The sequence below is a fragment of the Leucoraja erinacea genome, chromosome 23 (assembly GCF_028641065.1).
Source record: "Leucoraja erinacea ecotype New England chromosome 23, Leri_hhj_1, whole genome shotgun sequence".
NCBI classification, from domain to species: Eukaryota; Metazoa; Chordata; class Chondrichthyes; order Rajiformes; family Rajidae; genus Leucoraja; species Leucoraja erinaceus.
The window spans coordinates 27202129-27224486 of NC_073399.1; the positions used below are offsets into that span (position 1 = coordinate 27202129).

Consider the following 22358-nt stretch of genomic DNA (forward strand, 5'->3'; position numbering starts at 1 on the left):
GAGGAGTTACGATGAGGGATTACATGCCCTCCGCTCCCACCCTCATTAATATGGGTCAAAATGTTAAACTGATGTCTCCTTTTCTTTACTATGTTTACTTCAATAACTGTGTCTATCTGTGATTCCACACCGTTGCTTTGAAGTATGCCGTGCATGCGTGCTGAACGGGCTCTTCACGTAATCCCTCATCGTAACTCCTCATAAAATACAGATCAAACTTCAAACTGGTAAGTTCTCGTTTACTATTTGGAATTACCAAAAACATTCTGACTGCTGGAAATCATGTCTGACGAATCTTATAGAATTTTTCAAGGATGTAACTAGTAGCGTGGATAGGGGAGAACCAGTGGATGTGGTGTATCTGGACTTCCAGAAGGCTTTCGACAAGGTCCCACATAAGAGATTAGTATGCAAACTTAAAGCACACGGCATTGGGGGTTCAGTATTGATGTGGATAGAGAACTGGCAAGCAAACAGGAAGCAAAGAGTGGGAGTAAACGGGTCCTTTTCACAATGGCAGGCAGTGACTAGTGGGGTACCGCAAGGCTCAGTGCTGGGACCCCAGCTATTTACAATATATATTAATGATCTGGATGAGGGAATTGAAGGCAATATCTCCAAGTTTGCGGATGACACTAAGCTGGGGGGCAGTGTTAGCTGTGAGGAGGATGCTAGGAGACTGCAAGGTGACTTGGATAGGCTGGGTGAGTGGGCAAATGTTTGGCAGATGCAGTATAATGTGGATAAATGTGAGGTTATCCATTTTGGTGGCAAAAACAGGAGAGCAGACTATTGTCTAAATGGTGGCCGACTAGGAAAAGGGGAGATGCAGCGAGACCTGGGTGTCATGGTACACCAGTCATTGAAAGTAGGCATGCAGGTGCAGCAGGCAGTGAAGAAAGCGATTGGTATGTTAGCTTTCATAGCAAAAGGATTTGAGTATAGGAGCAGGGAGGTTCTACTGCAGTTGTACAGGGTCTTGGTGAGACCACACCTGGAGTATTGCGTACAGTTTTGGTCTCCAAATCTGAGGAAGGACATTATTGCCATAGAGGGAGTGCAGAGAAGGTTCACCAGACTGATTCCTGGGATGTCAGGACTGTCTTATGAAGAAAGACTGGATAGACTTGGTTTATACTTTCTAGAATTTAGGAGATTGAGAGGGGATCTTATAGAAACTTACCAAATATTTAAGGGGTTGGACAGGCTAGATGCAGGAAGATTGCTCCCGATGTTGGGGAAGTCCAGGACAAGGGGTCACAACTTAAGGATAAGGGGGAAATCTTTTAAAACTGAGATGAGAAGAACTTTTTTCACACAGAGAGTGGTGAATCTCTGGAACACTCTGCCACAGAGGGTAGTCGAGGCCAGTTCATTGGCTATATTTAAGAGGGAGTTAGATGTGGCCCTTGTGGCTAAGGGGATCAGAGGGTATGGAGAGAAGGCAGGTACGGGATACCGAGTTGGATGATCAGCCATGATCATATTGAATGGCGGTGCAGGCTCGAAGGGCCGAATGGCCTACTCCTGCACCTAACTTCTATGTTTCTAAATGGGAGCTCCAACGGCTGGAATGACTGATTTTGATTACCATTGTTTAAGCTACTAAATGTTCCATCGGCTGTGCTGACATTGTGAAACCAGTATCACACTGCACAACAATCTGGATGCAAAATATTGTAGGCACTGGAAATATGAAGTATAATGTAGAATGCTGGGAAAGGTGAGAAAGATCTGTGGAGATAGATACAGGGTTCAGCTTTAGGTCACCGACCCTTCATTAGCGCTGAACTGACCTTATGAAATGTTCACTGATTTTCAACTGATCAACCCATTGACCTGCGACGTGGACCACCGTGAGCGAGGAGGGGACCCCCGACGCCAAGAGCTACCTGGCATGTGGCAGCTGAGTACGATGGGGGTCCCAGCGGGGGGGGGGCTTGAATATAGGGGGACCTGGCAGGGTAAGTCCTTCATTTGTTACACATTCTGGTGGGAATTCCTCAAAGGGCTGGGCTAAAGATACAAGATCAAGATACAAGATCAAGATACAAGATACATTTATTTGTCACATGTGCCAGATGGCAAAGTGAAATGAGATAACCATACAGCCATACAATAAAAATATAGAACACAACACACGATAGAATTCAACATAAAAACATCCCCACACGGCAGAATCAAAGTTTCCCACTGTGAGGAAAGGCACCAAAGTCGGTCTCTTCCTCTAATGTTCCCCAATGTTCACCCGTGGTCGGGGCCTCCCCGAAATCTCCGCAGTCGCCGCTACGGGAGGTCCGATGTTCGGGCCCGTTCGCCGGGGTGATGTAAGTCCGACGTCGGGGCTGGGGGACATCCTCAGCGGCCTGGACAACAGAGTCGGCCACCTCCTACCGGAGTCCGCGGCTCCCAAAGTCCACAGGCCGCTCCGGGCGGAGACTCACGCTGGCTGCCCCCTGCAAGGAGCCCCAGGACTCCGCGATGACGGTCAGCGCCGCCCGCGTTGAGAGCTCTCCCAAGCCGCAGCTCCACGATATAAATTCATAGAAGGAGTTTCACCCAGCCAGCAAACCCACGTTAGTATTTCAGCTTTGATTTTAGAGCGGCAACATTCCGTATTTCTCAGACTAGATGCTGATGACTTTCAATTTTTGCCAAACATCTTTGTGGAAGTTAGAATTCGCCATGCATCTTATGGAAGGTAGAATTGTCCATGGACAAAATTAGTCACCAAACTGCATGGTTCCCTTTAGGAACTGTTTCCTCCCTGCACACGTTAATCTCGTTTGTTCAGTGGAGAGTTAATTAGCAGTATGAAGGAGATTAATTAGGGATATTTACTCTCACTGCATAGAACAGTCGTTGCTTTTGGTTGGAGGATGGAGCACCTGCAAACAAATCCTGTTGCTTATTTTATCTTTTGTAAATTAGAAGTAGTTGCAGTGTGGTGTCTGGTGTTCATGTATAATTCATCTTCTGGCAGAAGGGTTTCTGTGGCGACAACTGGGGGAACTGTGGTTACTGTTTTCCAATGGGATGCCCTTTTAATGGGAAGACTTGGGGGGCATTATTTCTGACTTTGCACTACTATTGTCTATTCATTTGTCTGTTTTGTTTTAAATATATATACTCAACTCTTTTGGTGTTTGTTATGGGTTTTACAGAGTAATATGTTTACATGTCTGTTGTGCTGCTGCAAGTACGGATTTCGTTGTTCCATTTCATTTCAGGACAAATGGCAATAAAACACTTGTGACTTGTCTCGCTTAAAAATCGATGGAAGAAAATGTTAAAAGGTTCTTATTTTTCACTTCAGGGCCGGAGTAACTACACCCCTTAGATTGGATAATAGTCTGGATTGAAAGACCTGGGACCAGGAGGATGTGGCTGTGAGTCACGGTGGTTCCAGGATGTAAACAGGCAATGATTCAGACTGAGTTACTGGCTACTGTGTGATTTAGTTTAGTTCGGAGATATAGCATGGAAGCAGACCCTTTGGCTCACGGGTGTCAGGGGTTATGGGGAGGCAGGGGTATGGGGTTAGGAGAGGGTGAGATAGATCAGCCATGATTGAATGGCAGAGTAGGCTTGATGGGCCGAATGGCCTAATTCTTCTCCTATCACTTATGACCTTATCAGTCCATGCCGACCATCGATCACCTGTTCACACAAGTTCTATGCTATCCAGCTTTCCCTTCTACTCCCATACACACTAGGGGCAATTTATAGAGACCAGTTAACTTGCAAATCCATGCATCTTTGGGATATGGGAGGAAACTAGAGCACCTGGAGGAAACCCACACAGTCTGGAATGGACAGTTTATTTAAATGTAATAAATAGTTGAAGTGAAGAAACTAACTGCAGAAAGCAAGGTAGATGGAGTAATAGCACAAATACAAAGACCAGAGATGTCTGTCGCTGGGTTAAGACCAGGTTGGGACAAAATATTCGTGGTAACTTGTTGTTTCAGATGGAGAGATGATATGGAAAATCAGAATAACACTCACAAAGATGACATTAGGCCAGTAATGAGGAATGGTTTTAACAAGAAGATCAGAGAGCAGAAGCAGTATTTCTGGAAATAAGAGATGATAAATTACACAAAAAAATCACTGTAGATTGTCTGTATCCTTAATGGCTATTCCAATGGACAGAGTATTAATCAGAACATTTCAGCCTGTAACAAAGGCATTATGATAATCACAGGGAACTTGTACCTGTGATTAGACAGGAGAATTAAATTGGCAAAAGTCATTTGAACGATTGGCTTACAGAATGCACAAGTTCATTTTCAAGGTCAAAACTTTGTAGAATTGATCTGGTACAGACTATTTTAGTACATGTTAGTTGATAATCTTTTGTAAGGAGCACTCTGGAGAAAATTGATGTTAATGTAGTAGAATTCTCATTCAGTAACAATGTCCTCTTGTTCAAAACTGAACCTTAAATGTAATTATGAAGAGAATGCATTAGTTAAAATGGATTGGGATATTTGATCAGAATATATGGCGGTAGATAAATATTTAATATTTTTTAATTGTTCTAGATTCTGGAAAAACATATCAACTCATTTAGAAATGTGCTCCATTTGTGCCTAACTATAGCATGTACGTGGGATGTGTAAAATATTGAAGGTTACAATGCCAGGGAGAGTAATGATCCCAAGTGTTGGCAAAATGTTAAGAACAGCAAAGGATGATCAAAAGTTGAGAAAGGGCAACAAATGGAATATGAGAGCAAATTATGTAAAGATATTTAAACAGACGAGTGTCTATAAAAGGGAAGGGACAGAGGGAATGAGCAGGAAGGAACTGCAGATGCTGGTTTACACTGAAGATAGACACAGAATGCTAGAGTAACTCAGCAGCATCTCTGGAGAAAAGGAGAATAGGTGACGTTTCGGGTCAAGACGAATGCATGGGCCCAACACGGCCGGGTGGGATGAGTTTTGACGCAGCATCTTGGTCGGCATGGATGAGTTGGGCTGAAGGGCCTATTTCCATGCTGTATCACTCTATGGCTCTCATTAACGTTAGTAAAGAAAGAACTTCTCAGAAATTAGGGGAACTTAAAGCTAATAGATCCCTGGACCTGAAAGGGATGATTGATTGAAAGATACAGCATGGAAACTCCAGCCCATCGAGTCCACGCCGACCATCGATCTCCCGTTCACACTAGTTCTATGTCATCACACTTTTTCATTTACCCCATACATGCTGGGAGTAATTTGCAGATAACCAATTAACCCACAAACCTGCCATCTTCAGGATATGAGAGGCATGGATAAGATAGACGATCAGAACTTTTTCCCGGGGTGGAAATGTCCATCACGAGAGGCCTTAGCTATAAGGTGAGAGGTGAGAAGTTTAATGGAGATGTGGAGGACAAGTTTACTTTGACACAGAGGGTGGTGGAGGCCTGGAATGCATTGCCAGAGGTGGTGGAGGAGGCAGATACAATAGTGGCATTGAAGAGGCAGGGAATAGAAGGATATGGATGATGTTTAGGCAGATGAGGTCAGTTTAACTAGGGGTGATGTTCAGCACAAACATTGCTTGTGAGCTGTACTGTTCTATATTCTATCAAACAGAAGAACCTAGAGGAAACGTGCGTGGTAACTGGGAGATTGTGAAAATGACATACAGACAGCACTTGAGGTCAGGATCAAACCTGGGTCTCTGGTGTTGTGGCTCTACCAGCTGTACCACTGGCTGGATGGATGCACTTTGATTTTGTTGCAGTATCATGTGTGCCCCCATTAAAGGTGGCGCAGTGCAGAGTTGCTGCCTCTCCACGCCAGGGACCCGGGTTAGATCGTGACTGCAGCTGTTGTATGTACGGAGCTTGTACATTCTCCCCATGGGTGTTCTTTGGGTGCCTTGGTTTTCTCCTACTTTCCAAAGGCGTACAGATTTGTAGATTAATTAGTGTTGATAAAATTGTATATTGTCCCTTGTGTGTAGGATAGTCCCAGTGTATGGGGATTGCTGGTTGGCACGGACTCGGCGGGCCGAAGGGCCTGTTTACGTGCAGTATCTCTAAATTAAACTAAACTAATGTGAAAGAAGGAACTGCAGATGCTGGTTTACACCAAGATAGGCACAAAATGCTGAAGAAAGGTCATGACCCGAAGCGTCACTCATTACTTCTCTCCACAGATCCTGCCTGTCCCGCTGAGCTACTCCAGCATTTTGTGTCTATAAACTAGTGTGACGATTGCTGAATGCAAAGACATTATGGTTGCTATTCCACTTTTCATCATCACCCTTGTATTTAAGATGCATTTGCGCAAAAGTGTTTGCTGAGCAACAAGAGTAGAATAAGGTATAATTGACCCGAATTATGTCTCTTATCTGGTTTGTTAATGCTGCTTTTATAAATTAAATACTTTATGCAAGTACAAGTAAAAGCCTTTATTATTTTTAGTCACTGATTCACCTCATTCAGTGTCTGGTATAAGCACGTCATTGATGCTTTGATCTACGTCGAGCCCTCTCGTACACCCGAGCTGATGTTGGCAAACAGAACATTGTGTATGGCTCGACAGGGTTTCTCCAAAGATAATCACTTTAATGGAATTGTTTTTCATGGATTAGTGAGCTTTAAGCTGTGAGCTGCTGAATGCCTGCCACAACTGATAGCTATTGTTTCAGATGGAGCTAATGTATTGTATTTAAGTGCGGGGCCATATGGCAGACTGGGGCTGTTCTTCAGGACAATAGAAGTCCTACATCTAGATCGCATCTAGTTTCCAGCTCCAGGTGGCAGGTGGAACTCTAGTGACCCAGCTCTGTCTCCTGAATTTCCTCTATTAGCAGGTCAGCCTCTCCCGCTGTGACATGCTCACTTCATGGCTGTTGCATAATCTAATTATAAATGATACCATGTCTGTAGAAAGAACATGACTAATTTATTTCTGATGGATTAATTCTGCGGCATTTGCTTTGCTAAAACGTACATATGTTAGTTGAGCAAAATATGGACAGGAACTCAGTGGGTCAGGCAGCACCTGTGGAGGGAATGGCAGAAGATGTTTTGGGTTGGGATCCTTATTCAGACTGAAAGTGTGTGTGTGGGGGGGGGTGGGGGGGGGGGGGGGGGGGGCTGGGGGGGAAGCTGGGGGGGGGAGTGCAGAGCCTGGCAAGTCATAGGTGGATAGATACAAAATGCTGGAGTAACACAGTGGGCCAGGCAGCATCTAGGAAGGAAAGGATTAGGTGACGTTTCGGGCCGAAACCCTTTTGACTGTTGAAGTCTGCATGATTGAATGGCGAAGCAGACTCAATAGGCTGAATGGACTAGTTCTGCTCCAATGTCTTATGGTAGCCACAGTGAATGCATGGTTTGTTATTGAAGCCAAGAGCTCTTCATATTTTTTAGAACCGTTTTGTAATTTATGCCTGAGATTGTCAATGCAAATTTGGTTATTATAATTCCATTCTACCGATTGCAAATTAAATTTGTTTCATGTGTTCCTTGACCATCCAGAATTTCTTTAGGAAAGCTTAACATTAACAGTGGTGGGTGCCAAATAAATTTCCACATTTATTCCATGCCCCACGTGTAATAAATGACCACTGGGGGATATATATTTGTGTTAATAGCTGGGCTTATGGGTAAAAACATTCTTGGTATTACGGTTTGATAATAAAAGTGCAATATTTCCAAGTATTTTTGCATGGAGAATTTAATAGCTTCTGAACTCCATGGGAAGAAATGTTGCAACAATTAACCATTAATACTGAGAGCACTTGGAAAAGGTTGGAATCTACCAGGATCTTACGGTGTCCAAAGAACTTCAAAAGGACCCCTATGAGCACCGTTGACCAACCTCACTTTTATCAGAGGTATTGTCAGTGTAAAAGGTGGAGCAGATGTGAATACAGTTGAACAGAGGGATCTGGGTATAACCGTGCATAGTTCCTTGAAGGTGGAATCTCATATAGATAGGGTGGTAAAGAAAGCTTTTGGTATGCTAGCCTTTATAAATCAGAGCATTGAGTATAGAAGCTGGGATGTAATGTTAAAATTGTTCAAGGCATTGGTGAGACCAAATCTGGAGTATGGTGTACAATTTTGGTCGCCCAATTATAGGAAGGATGTCAACAAAATAGAGAGAGTACAGAGGAGATTTACTAGAATGTTGCCTGGGTTTCAACAACTAAGTTACAGAGATAGGTTGAATAAGTTAGGTCTTTATTCTCTGGAGCGCAGAAGGTTAAGGGGGGACTTGATAGAGGTCTTTAAAATGACGAGAGGGATAGACAGAGTTGATGTGGCAAGCTTTTCCCTTTGAGAATAGGGAAAATTCAAACAAGAGGACATGACTTCAGAATTAAGGGACAGAAGTTTAGGGGTAACATGAGGGGGAACTTCTTTACTCAGAGAGTGGTAGCTGTGTGGAATGAGCTTCCAGTGGAAGTGGTGGAGGCAGGTTCATTGGTATCATTTAAAAATAAATTGGATAGGCATATGGATGAGAAGGGAAGGAGGGTTATGGTATGAGTGCAGGCAGGTGGGACTAAGGGGAAAAAAAGTTGTTTGGCACGGACTTGTAGGGCCGAGATGGCCTGTTTCCGTGCTGTAATTGTTATATGGTTATATGTTATTAGATGTAGAGCTTGCTATTGATCAGTGTTGGATTTCCACACTTTATCTCTATTGTTCCACAATAACACATCCTACAGCACCAATACTTCCTTCTCCACAATAACCTTGCACTGCTCGATTAGGATAGAAACATAGAAACATAGAAAGTAGGTGCGAGAGCAGACCACCAGGTCCATCGAGCCCGCACCGCCATTCGCTCATGGCTGAACACTAAACAGACACACTTACCCACAAACAGTAGACACAAGACACAGAACACAAGACACTACCCTCCCCTTTATACCGCTATCACCCCTCTCCACCCCAAGAACCTCGTGATCTCCTGGGGGAGGCAAAAAAACGGATAAAAACCCAGGTCCAATTCAGGAAAAAAATCCGGGAAATTCCTCTCCGACCCCAATCTAGGCGATCGACACTTGTCCAGGAGATCACTCAGGTCTTACTATACTAACCATACCTAGGTCCATATCCCTGCCCTCTCCCCGTAGCCCCTTATCCCCTTGGCAGCTAAAAAACCATCTATTTTAGTCTTAAATATATTTAAAGTTTCTGCTTCCACTGCTCCCTGGGGCAGTGAATTCCATAAATTAACCACCCTCTGGGTGAAGAAGTTCTTCCTCATCTCAGTTTTAAAAGAGCCCCCCCTTATTCTGCAACTATGTCCCCTAGTTCTAGTTTCCCCGATCATTGGGAACATCCTCGGTGCATCCACCCGATCAAGGCCCCTCACGATCTTATATGTTTCAATGAGATCGCCTCTCATTCTTCTAAACTCCAAAGAGTAGAGTTCCAGCCTACTTAACCTTTCCTCATATGTCAATCCCCTCATTGCAGGAATTAATCTTGTAAACCTTCGCTGCACTGCCTCCAGGGCTAGTACATCCTTTCTTAAGTATGGACCCCAGAACTGTACACAGTATTCCAAATGTGGTCTCACTAATACTGTGTACAGCTGCAGCAAGACCTCCGTGTTTTTATACTCAATCCCCCTAGCAATAAAGGCCAAAACTCCATTGGCCTTCCTGATTGCTTGCTGCACCTGCATACTAACTTTCAGTGATTCATGTACTAATACCCCTAGATCCCTTTGCGTTGCATTACAACACAGCTCCTCCTCATTTAGAAAATAACTTGCCCTATCATTTTTTTTCCCAAAGTGAATGACTTCACATTTATTAGTATTAAATTTCATCTGCCAAGTTGTTGCCCACTCACCTAGCTTATCTATATCCTTTTGCAGACTCTTCCTATCCTCCTCATCCCCTACTTTTCCTCCCATTTTTGTATCGTCCGCAAATTTTGATATATTACACTTGGTTCCCTCCTCCAAATCATTTATATAAATTGTGAACAACTGGGGTCCCAGCACCGACCCTTGCGGAACCCCGCTAGTTACCGGTTGCCATCCCGAGTATGAACCATTTATCCCCACTCTCTGCTTCCTATTTGTTAGCCAATCCTCTACCCATGCTAATATATTACCCCCAATCCCATAATTTTTTATTTTTAGCAATAGTCTCTTATGTGGCACCTTGTCAAAAGCCTTTTGGAAGTCCAAGTATACCACATCCACCGGTTCCCCTTTATCCACCCGGGTTGTTACTTCCTCAAAGAATTCGAGCAGATTCGTTAAACAGGACTTCCCCTTCACAAAACCATGCTGGTTCTGTCCGATGAAGTCATGTTTTTCCAAGTGCCCCGTTAGTGTTTCTTTAATAATTGTCTCTAACATTTTACCCACCACCGATGTTAGACTAACCGGTCTATAGTTACCCGCCTTCTGTTTACTTCCTTTTTTAAATATAGGTGTTACATTGGCCATTTTCCAATCCACTGGGACCGTTCCTGCCTCCAGGGAGTTTTGGAAAATTATCACCAATGCATCCACAATCCCCACCGCTATCTCCCTCAAGACCCTTGGATGTAATCCATCAGGCCCAGGGGATTTATCCTCCTTCAGTCTCATTAATTTCCCTAATACCACCTCCTTGGTGATCTTAATAGTATTTAGCTCCTCCATTCCTACCGCCCCCTGTTTATCCAGCGTTGGAATATTTTTTGTGTCTTCTATGGTGAAGACTGATACAAAATACTCGTTTAATGCCTTTGCCATTTCCATGTTCCCCACCAACAACTCTCCAGTCTCACCCTCCAATGGACCAACGTTCACCTTAGCCACCCTTTTTCTTTTTATATAGCTATAAAAACTCTTACTATTAGTTTTTTATGTTGTTCGCTAAATTCCTTTCATAGTCTATTTTCCCCGTCTTAATTAATCTCTTAGTTATTTTTTGCTGACCTTTAAATGCTTCCCAATCCTCTACCCTCCCACTATCTCTGGCTACCTTATATGCCCTTGCCTTCAGCCGAATACTATCCTTTATAGTTTTACTGAGCCATGGCTGACTGTTCTTACCCTTACCCCTTTTTTTCTTCATAGGAATAAATTTTTCTTGAAGGTTATACAGTATACCCTTAAACGTACACCACTGCTCATGTACCGTCTTATTCTTGAGTCTGCTATCCCAGTCAACTTTGATCAGCTCAGTCCTCATACCTTCATAATCCCCCTTATTTAGACTAAGCACCCTAGCCTGAGTTTCAACCTGCTCCCCTTCTATTTGAATATGGAATTCGACCATATTGTGGTCACTTGTTCCCAACGAGTCCCTAACTATGACATTTTTAATTAATCCTGCTTCATTACACAGGACCAGATCCAAGATTGCCTCCCCCCTTGTCGGTTCTGTGACATACTGTTCTAGGAACCCGTCTCTAATACATTCTATAAACTCTTCCTCTAGTCTACCCTGCCCAGTTTGGTTTGCCCAATTAATATGAAAATTGAAGTCCCCCATGATTACAGCAGTTCCCCTTTTACATGCGTCAACTATTTGCAGATTTATGTTCTGACTAACAGCGTCACAGCTATTTGGAGGTCTATAAATTACACCCACTAGTGTTTTTTTCCCCTTATTATTCTCTATCTGTACCCAAGCTGTTTCACTATCCTGATCCTTCAACGCAATATCCTTCCTCTCTATTGCCGTTATTCCCTCCCTTATTAAAAGGGCCACCCCTCCTCCCTTTCTTTCCTGTCTATCTTTCCTAATTGTCGAGTACCCCTCTATATTTAACTCCCAGTCCTGATCCCCTTGCAGCCATGTCTCCGTAATGGCCACGATATCATAACTATATATACTTAATTGCACCGTTAATTCATTTATCTTATTACGAATACTCCGTGCATTTAGATAAAGCACTTTCAGATGATTTTTACTACCCTTCCTTTCCGTTTTTGCCCCTTTTACATCTAAAGCTTTATCTTCACACATTCTGTCTCCTGTCACATTTTGACTTTCCGCTTCCCCACTGATACCCTGCTCTATTTCCTCTACCCCTGCCGTTATTACCCCCCTTGATACCTCCCCCCCGCTACTTAGTTTAAAGACCTCTCTACTGCCCTAGTTATATGATTTGCCAGGACCCCAGTCCCAGCACCGTTCAGGTGAAGTCCGTCCTTACAGAACAGATCCCCCCTGTCCCAGTACTGGTGCCAGTGGCCCAAGAAACCAAACCCATTATTCCCACACCAGTCTTTGAGCCACGCATTTAGCTTTTTAATTTTACGTACCCTCGCCGATTTGGCCCGTGGCTCAGGTAGCAATCCGGAGATCAGTACCCTCGAGGTTCTGCTTTTTAATTTATTCCCTAACTGCTCAAACTCCTTCAGCAGATCCTCCTTCCTCGTCCTTCCTATGTCATTGGTCCCCACATGGACCACGACCACTGGATCCTCCCCCTCCCTCTGCAAATTTCTCTCCAGCATCGCAGAGATATCCTTAACCCTAGCACCGGGTAGGCAACACAGCCTTCGGGACATGTTCTGCTGGCCGCAGAGAACCTTATCTACCCCCCGAATAATACTATCCCCTATCACTACGGCATTTCTTCTAACTCCCCCCTCTTGAATGGCCTCCTGATCCACGGTGCTGCAGCCAGGTTGCTCATCCCTCCCACAGCCCCTGATCCCGTCCTTACATTGAGTAAGAGCCTCGGTCATGCTCGTCAGGGACAAGGGCTGTGGCTCCTGCCGCATCTCCTCCTGGTTCCCCCTACCTGCCTCGCTTATGGCCACACCTTCCTTTCCTTGCTCACTGCCTACTGAATTAGTTAAACTGGTCGGTGTGACCATCCCCTGGCACAAAACATCCAGGTAATACTCCCCCTCCCTGATGTACCGCAGCGTATGAAGTTGGGTCTCCAGCTCATCAATGCGGAGCTGGAGTTCCTCTAGCCTCAAACACTTACTGCAGCTGTAGGGATCTTCTACATCAATGGTGTCGACAAATTCCCACATCTCGCAGTATTGGCACATCTCCTGACTGCCCATCTTATATAAGTAATTAACTGGTCCTATTTAAGAATCCCCTACTGTATTGATACACCCCTTATTTATATAATCCTACCTCCTATAAATGGGAAAGTACTCACCCCAGCCGTAAATTACCTACTGGTTTGGCTGTCTAGTGGTAATTCCGTCCGCTCTTCCTGTCTGGTCCACTGCTCCCTTGCAGTGCGTGGCAAACCTCTTTGCCTCTCCCAGAATCCTTAGCCTCTCAAGCGTATTGCGTGGTCTCCTCTCCTCAGCCTCCTCTCCGAAGACTCTCGAGCCAAAGACTCAGAAAGGATCCGGGTTACTTTACCCAATCCTACCATTCCATTCTTCACTGAGCTAAACCGTGGTTCAAAACCAAAATGCCCCACTGGGTTTAGAAGGTTAATTTGAATTTTGATTCAGAACAGTTCACATTGGAACTCCACAGTTATAGATTTCCCACATGAGAATTCTTCACGATTAATTTTGATGTGTAGAGGTAGCATGATTTGATGGATGTATCGGCCTTTACACCACTCATCCAATATCTTGCCTAATGAGATAAAACCTCCACGGGGAACAATTGCTGGAGAAATTGCATTCTTACCAGTGAGGAATGAGCTCCCATAGACATTCCAATGTGATATCTTCCCTTACAATTGAATGCATTGTTGGGGAAATAAGTGGGTAATTTTTATGTAAAGAGCCTTAAAGAGACAGCATTCAACTGATGGGGTGATAATAAGGGAATTTGAAATGTATGAAAACTAGCGTTACCTCACATTTTATTTAAATACTTGGATTTAACATCCCCAGCTGACAAACTCTTGTATCTGAATCAATAATTTGTCATTCTTCAACATTATCCAAGTTCTACAAGGATCTAATTCAGGGGATAAAGATCAAATATGAATGCTGGAAATATGAAATACAGTTGTAATATCAGATTTTATTATTACATCAGTCTGTTTTTTAATAGCTCAAAATATAATAGACATTGACTGAATTCTATGCCTCTTGAAGTTTGGGTTTAAGAACGTGGAATACAGAACCGTCCTACACAGGTAAAGGCCCTTCAGCCCACAATAATGGTGCTGAACATATGCCAAGTTAAACTAATCTTATCTGCCTGCACTTGATCCATATTCCTCGTTTCCCTGCATATCCATGTGCCTGTCTAAAAGCCTCAAACGCCACTATTATACCTGTCTCCGCTACCAACCTTGGGGCAGCACGGTGGCGTAGTGGTAGAGCTACTGTTTTACAGCGCCAGAGACCAGTGTTAGATCCTGACTATGGGTGCTGTCTGTACGGAGTTTGTACGTTCTCCCCGTGACCTGCGTATATTTTCTCCGGGTGCTCCGGTTCCCTCCCACATTCCAAAGATGTACAGGTTTGTAGGTTTATTGGCTTGGTATAATTGTAAATTGTCCCTGGTGTGTAGGATACTGTTCGTGTATGGGGTTCGCTAGTCGGTGTGGACACGGTGGGCCGAAGTGCCTATTTCCACGCTGTATCTCTAAACTAATCTAAACTAAACTAAACCAACACCTACAGGCACTCACCACTCACATGTAAAAAAAAATTGCCCTCCCAATCTCCTTTACGTTTGCCCCTCTCATCTTAAAGTTATGCCCTCTAGTCTTTGACATTTCCACCCTGTGCAAATGGTTCTGACTGTCTACCCTCTATGCCTCTCGTCATTTTATATACTTCACCACAACCTCCGGCACTCCAGTGGAGACAATCCAAGTTTCTCCAACCTTATCCAAAAAAACATTTTAATATAAAAAGAATCATGTAATCAACTAAGAATTGTAAACAGGTTTATTTCACTGAGGAGTAGCTCATTTACTCCCTCATTGTAATTTAATGTAAATTAAACCCATTGAACTGGAAATATTCATAACATTAACAATATTAAACCAGTTACGAGCAGTGATATAATAGCTCATCGTTATTCCAGTGACCTGCTGAGGAAATGAATAAAGTAAGGATTTCTGGGCCAGGATGCAGAGATTATCCAGCTGTGTATATGAAGGTTTGGGGAAGCAGCTATTTCGTAGTTAGTTTACTGTCACGTGAACAAAGACACAGTAAAATACTTGTTGTGCATGTTAACCAGTCAGAGCGTGCCGTACATGATTACAATAGCTCCTCATCTGGAACAACACGCAGAGAGTCGCCACGTTCCAGCTCCATTTCACAGCTTCCAAGTCTCTGAAAAGTCCGACCTTGGTCCACGCAGATGTGCAATATCTTATTTTCTCGCTTTAAGGCTCGGTGTCCTGGCGGCACTGGATCGGTGAAGTAGGGGTCAGATTGGCCCAGCGAGATGCCGTCGGCTCCTTCCACCGCCACTCCGTGCAGCTGCCTCATGCTACGCTCAACGCGCTCGCTCGCTTGGCTGTGGTAGAGCCTCTGGCTGAGGTCAGGGGGATCATTAGAATGACACCATATTAGTTCAATTCTTTCACTTTTACCCTCTCGCAGCACAATAATTGCCAGTTTTGCAACCCCCCCCCCTCTATGTAAAGAAAACTTGCCTGCCAATCTCCTTTAAAGTTTGTCCCTCTCATCTTAAAGCTATGCCCTCTGGTCATATATAAAACAAAAAGAGGCATATATAGGGTAGACAGTCCCAACCTTTTTCACAGTGTGGAAATGTTCAGTGGAGCAGCGGGAGAGTTGCTGCCTTACAGCGCCAGAGATCCGGGTTTGATCCTGTCTACGGGTGCTGTCTGTAGAGAATTTGTACATTCTCCCTGTGACCACATGGTTTTCCTCCGGATGCTCCGGTTTCCTCCCACACTCCAAAGACATACAAGTTTGTAGGTTAATTGGCTTCTGTAAAATTATAAATTGTCCCTAGTGTGTAGGATAGTGCTAGTGTATGGGGTTGGCGGTTGGCGTGGACATGGTGGGCCGAGGTGCCTGTTTCCGCACTATATCTCTAAAGTCTAAAGACCAGCATTAGGCACATTGTGAATTAGCTGCTTGATTTCTAAAGGCTGCTTTGTTTAATTTTAAGAACGGGAAGGAAGAACACAAGGACATCTAACCATTCGAGACTCCTTCACCCATCAACAAGAATCTGGCCGATTTAATGTCTCAAACCATTTCCTGACCAATCACCTTTTCATAGATTTCCTTTGCTATCAGGAATGTATTGCTCAATATTTTAAAATTCAATCTGCGATCAAGCCTCCACCATGAAGCAGGGTTCTCCAAAGGCTCCCCATCCTCTGAGTATAAAGACCTGTGAACAGGACCGTGGATAGGAAAGGTTTTGAGGCCGAATGCGGGTAAATGCAAGGGCATAAATGGGGCATCTTGGTCAGCATTCCATACTGTATGACTCTCTGAAGAAATTTATATTTTCAATCCTGAATGGTCAGCTCTTTAGAGTCATAGAGCTGTACAGCTTGGAAACATACCATTCGCCCACCTTGCCCATGCTGACCAAGTTCACATTCTGGGCTAGTCCCATTTGCCTGCATTTTCCCGATAACCTTCTAAAACCTTTCTATCCATATCTCTGTCTTAATGTCTTTTAAAAGTCAGAGCTGCTATGCCTGCAGGTGATCCATATCCTTCCATTCCCTGCATATCTGCCAACATTGTATTTGCCTCCACCACCACCTCTCTGGCAGTGTGTTCCAGACACCCGCCACTCCCTGTGTAAAAAACAACTTGCCCCACACATCATCTATAAACATTGCTCCCCTCACCGTAAAGCTATGCTGTCTACTTTATCTATGCCTATCATAATTTTATATACTTGTATTGGGTGTTGTAGAGAAAACAATCAAAGCCTGTCCAAACTCTCCTTATATTTTCTAAACCAGGCATCATCCTGGTAAACCTCTTCTGCACCCTCTCTAAAGCCTCCACATTCTTCCCATAATGGGGTAACCAGAACTGCATGCAATACTCTAAATAAGTTTGAGATGGTTATCTGCTGTAATGTGACAGAGGAACTTTACATTTATCCGTGGATTTCTGCAGAATAACTACTTTTAGTTTTTTAAAACAAAAATCAAGCTCCCGTTCCTTCCATACAGAAAGCGGGACGTAAACCATACCAGCAACGTTTGAGTCCCGAACATCTGCAGGGAAATGTGAGGCATGCCATTAATAATCAATAAGAGCAGAATAGATTGAGAAGCCCAAGACACAGACAATGGGCCAGGGACATCCTAAAAGTACAATATTCAGCTGCCAGAGAATGTTTCTGCAGCCTCTTTCATTTTCAATAATGATTTCATTTGAAGTAATTTTATTTCCTGTGTAAAAGGAAATAAGTTACTGTGGTGGGGACAAAGGAATAATGTGGACTTTGCTGTCATTGAAAGCAGATGAATGTAAAATGTTTAACATTCCATACATTGTTTCAATTGCATTTTTTGTTAAGAGGAGGGCAAGGAAACCCTGCCTTCATTGAGGGGACGGTGGAGGAGAGAGTATTGGGCCTGTCCCACTTAGGCGATTTTTCAGGCACGCGCACACACACACACCTTTCTTCACCAGCCCGTTATGCAGGCGGGGGACAGGGCAAGCGGGGAGCGCTGTCTGAGTGAAATTCACACGGTGCAAAGCCAAGGTGATACAGACACACACCGTGATGAACAGGGAGGTTGGAGCTGAAATTAAGACGGCTAAAGCATAGTGTACGGTAAGTCCTTTAAAAGAGGGGGGGGGGGAGAAGGAGTGGAGACAACTTTTAAGAAGCCAGAGATACACGGCTGTGAAGCTCGGTGGACATTTAACATTACCGGTCGATTATCCTTGGTTCTGTAAACTACTGCATAAGTTTTTTTCCCTCATTGAGCCAATGAAATTGACCGGTCAGCACCGGCTACAACCTACATGAACCTTCAACCTCCTGGCGACCTACCTACGGCACGTGAATTCTCGTTACTCTCCATGGCGGCTTCATTCTAGTCGCCGATAATTTTTCAACATGTTGAAAAATTCACGGCGACCATAATGAGGCCGCGACTTGTTCCCAGAATGTGGGAACTCCTCACGACCACGAAGGCGACTCCCCGGCAACCACCCGCGGACATGTGGCGACTGCACAGTCTCCTGCAGTCGCCTAAAAAGTCCCAGCATACTGATGCAATCATAAACACAGCTCACTAACGCCTACATCTTGAGAAGACTGAGGAGATTCAACACGTCAACGAATACTCTCTTGATCTTCTACAGGTATACGGTAGAGAGCATGTTGACTGGTTGCATCACGGCATAGTTCGGCAAATGCCCAGGAACGTAGAAGATTGCAAAAAGTGGTGAACACTGCCCAGTCCATCATGGGTACCAACCTCCCCACCATCGAAGGGATCTATAGGAATTGCTGCTTCAAAAAGGCAGCCAGCATCATTAGAGACCCACACCACCCTGGCCACACTCTTATTTCACTCCTGCAATCAGGAAGAAAGTATAGGAGCCTGAAAAAATGTAATATCCATATTCAGGAGCAGCCTTGCCGACAACAACCAGGCTATTAAACACAGCAATCTCCAAATAAGCTCAGAACTCCATAGACTTGGGGGCATTGTTTTTGCACTGTTGTTGTTTGTTCATACTCAAACACATGTGTACACACACACGCACGCACAAACACACACACACAGATACACACACACACACACACACACACACACATATACACACAAACACACACACATACACACACACACACACATACATACACATACAGATACACACACGCATACACACACACACAGATACACGCACGCACGCGCGCACACACTGGACCTTTGTTGTTTATAATGATGTTTACAGACTACTATGTTTACATATCTGTTGAACTGCTGCAAGTAAGAATTTCATTATTCCATTTTGGGACGTATGACAATAAAACCCTCTTGACTCCAAACTCTTGAAATAATTCTACAACTGGAATAAGAACCATTTGCTTTCCTAGATGCTTGATGAACTTGCATGTTAACTTGCAGTGATAGGTATACCCGGACTTACAGGCGCCGCTCAGCATTAACACTTCAATCACTCCGCATGTAAAACATTCCTCACTTTTTTTTCAACCAAATTGAACGTTCTGACATTTTCCACACGACGCGCGGTTTCCTTTGCACAGATATACCTCACACAGACGGCTGTTTCACATGGGTTGCCTTTGTTCACCTTTACATGTTGCTTCCCCATAGATGGTGGTGCTGATGGACCCGATGGGGGATCCTGATGACATACTGCGAGCCAACCGGTCTCGGGAGAAATCGTACCTGTTTGACGTAGCCTTCAATTACTCTGCAACGCAGGTGAGGCATTTACTTTTGCACAACACCATGGGCAAGGCTCACTTACAAGGCGCGGTCCAGTTTTACCCCCCACCACCCCCGCCCCCCACCCCGTAGCAGTTGTGATGTTGATATCAGCCCCGCACAAGGGCACCTGAAGGAACAATTTCTCAAGAGTTACCAATTAGTGACATTCAGAGTGAGCAATACCTGTGTAAGATTTAAATCGTAACCATCTAAACCTGATATCTTGTGAATGTTGAATGTAGAGGCAGGAAATATGATTCTTGATGCATCTGAATGACAACTTACCAAGAAAAAAGTTTGATTCCATTTCATTCCGTTCCATCACCATCAAATCAAAAATATGAATGGGTTACATTTACTCAGTGTTTGTATCTTGGAGCAGAGTGCAAGATTTATGCATCTAAACTTCAACACCATGTGGGGCAGAGCACAACATAAGTTGTAGAAATATTGTTGACAGCACCAGGCAGCACACTGTTGGGCTCAGACCAGGTCATTCTTGGTTGGATAGCTGTTCACGATGATGTTTGTTGTAAACAAATAGCTGTGACAATCCAGCAGAATAGTGAAGCTGTACGCCACACATTTCAGCTGGCCTCCAATCTCTGATTCATGGTTTTAGTTTAGTTTAGAGATACAGAGCAGAAACAGGCCCTTCGGCCAACCGAGTCCGCACTGACCAGCGATCCCCGCACATTAACACCATCCTACACACACGAGGGAGAAAACCCACGCAGTCAATGAGCGTAGTACAAATTTTGTACTGACAGAGCCCGTAGCCTGGATCGAACCCTGGTCTCTGGCGCTGTAAGCGCTGTAAGGCAGCAACTCTACCGCTGCGACGCTTGGTGCCTCGGGGCTCCCTGGGACGTAGAGGTCTCTTGCTGGTGTGGTTCAGCAGACTGCCTAAGAAGGACATTTCACTTCCGTTATGAAACTGCCAACTGGAAAAGTGGACCAGGCCACAGGTCATTTGGAGATTTTTTTCATCCTTGCCACTCTGATCTACCGCTATATATTTCTTTTAATTACTATCCAAAGATCTGTCTCGACAATTTTCACTTCAGGAAGTGTAGTTCAGATCACCCGCCTTAAAAAAATGAAAGGATCATCAAAACTTTTGTTTTTAATTATTGAAACCGTCTTCTGTTCTGATACAACCGAGCTATCACTGGATTTTATTATAAGCAGTAAATTTGTAGATGCCTCAATTTAAAAAAAGTAATAAACATGCTGAATTTCTTATTTGGAATTTATTAATCTGTTTGAAGGTGCTGAATATTATTTGATGATCACAAAAGATGAATCTGTTATTAATTTGTACAAAGGGGAGGCGGTGGGGAAAGTGTGGAGATACAGTGATGTAGAGGCCTGGACTAATAGACCAGCGACCTGGGCTAAAACCCTGTCCTGACAGTCCGTGATTGGGGTTTGAAATGATGGCCACTTCTACCACCGAGTTTGCTGTGACCACTATGGAGGGGGAAATCTGCCATCTCTTAGCAAATGTTTCCTACTTACGACTCCAATGTGACTGACTTTTAAATGAGTCGATAAATATTCTACAGTTAAAGATATTTATGCACTTCTCATGATACCAGGTAGTCCCATTGTGCTTTACAGCCAATGAGGGCAACACAGTGGTGCAGCGGTAGCGTTGCTGCGTGGCAATGCCAGAGACCAGGGTTCGATCCTGGCTATGGGTGCAGAGTTTGTTCGTCCTCCTTGTTACCGTGTGGGTTTCCTCGGTGTGCTCCGGTTTCCTCCCACTTTCCAAAGACATGCAGATTTGTAGGTTGATTGGCTTTGGTAAAAATTGTAAATTGTCCCTAGTTTTTCGAATAGTGCAAGTGAACTGGGATTGCTGGTAGGTGCAGAATTGATGCAGAATTGGTGGGCCGAAGGGCCGAAGGGCCTGTTTCTACAATGTATCTCTAAACTAAACTAAATTAAATGGATCTGGTCGGGAGGTAGCCTGATCACACGGACGAGTTGGGCTGAAGGGCCTGTTTCTGTGTTGTGTAACACAGTAACTGATGTATTTTGATATTATATTTAATGTATTTGTTAATGTTATAACAGTGGAAGTCAACAGCTAGTTTGGACCCACAACACCCCTCAAATACCAAGACCCATCAACCCACCCTTACCTGTGTTCACATATTACCTGCCACACTTTGTCCTGCCCTTTATCCCTTCTGACTTTCTTTCCCTCCCCCAACAATCAGTCTGAAGAAGGGTCCCGACCCGAAACATCACTTATCCATGTTCTCCCGAGATGCTTCCTGGCCCCTTGAGTTATGCCAGCATTTTTATCTCTTCTTCCACAAACACCTATGCTGCTTATGATATAGATTAATCAATGGCCTTTGTGGATTTGTCATACAGTGGGTAAATAGGCCCATCGGCCAACTCATGCCTGCTGACCAAGGTGCCTCATCATTTTGGTAATTATTAATAATAAATTATTTATAATTATTTATTAATAATAAAAATCCATTGCTATTATTTGTTAATCTACTTTGTATCTTTTCAAGGATGATGTGTATCGGTCAACCACCAAGGATCTGATTGAAGGAGTTATTTCAGGGTACAATGCCACTGTATTTGCTTATGGCCCCACAGGTAGGCAGCATGGTATTTATTGCCAAATGGAGCACTTTAAAAATCATTTGTGTTTATGGTTAAAAAACATATAATATTAAAGCTGAAGAAGGGTCTTGGCCCAAACCGTCGCCTATCCATGTTCTCCAGGGATGCTGGCTGACCCGCTGAGTTAATCCAGCACTTTGTGCCCTTTTGTGTATTAACCAGCATCTGCAGTTTTTTTTTTGTTTCTTCATAATATTGAAGCTAACTTGCTGATTCGAAGTAGAATTTTATCATTCTGTGTGGCATGAAGTTGAGTCAGCAGATATGTTGGGTTGACCTGTCTTTAGCTCTGTAACATTACCCTGTGTGCACTTGTCCAGTGACATTGGTATCAGGGCAAACTACTGATCTTCTGTAGCAAGGCTTTCAATTATTTGACTGGTGAGAGGGGAAGGTTATTAATGAG

At 43.9% G+C, this 22358-nt stretch overlaps 1 protein-coding gene across 2 annotated transcripts in view; it reads left to right on the top strand.

The window, feature by feature from the left end:
* The window catches only part of kif19 (kinesin family member 19), a 129810-nt gene that overhangs the window by 59533 nt on the left and 47919 nt on the right, over positions 1–22358 (top strand). For both annotated transcript variants that reach the window (XM_055654155.1, XM_055654156.1), the window contains exons 3-4: positions 19184–19294; positions 21838–21925. In XM_055654155.1, the coding sequence (XP_055510130.1) occupies positions 19184–19294; positions 21838–21925 (199 nt within the window). The remainder of the gene's footprint in view (positions 1–19183; positions 19295–21837; positions 21926–22358) is intronic.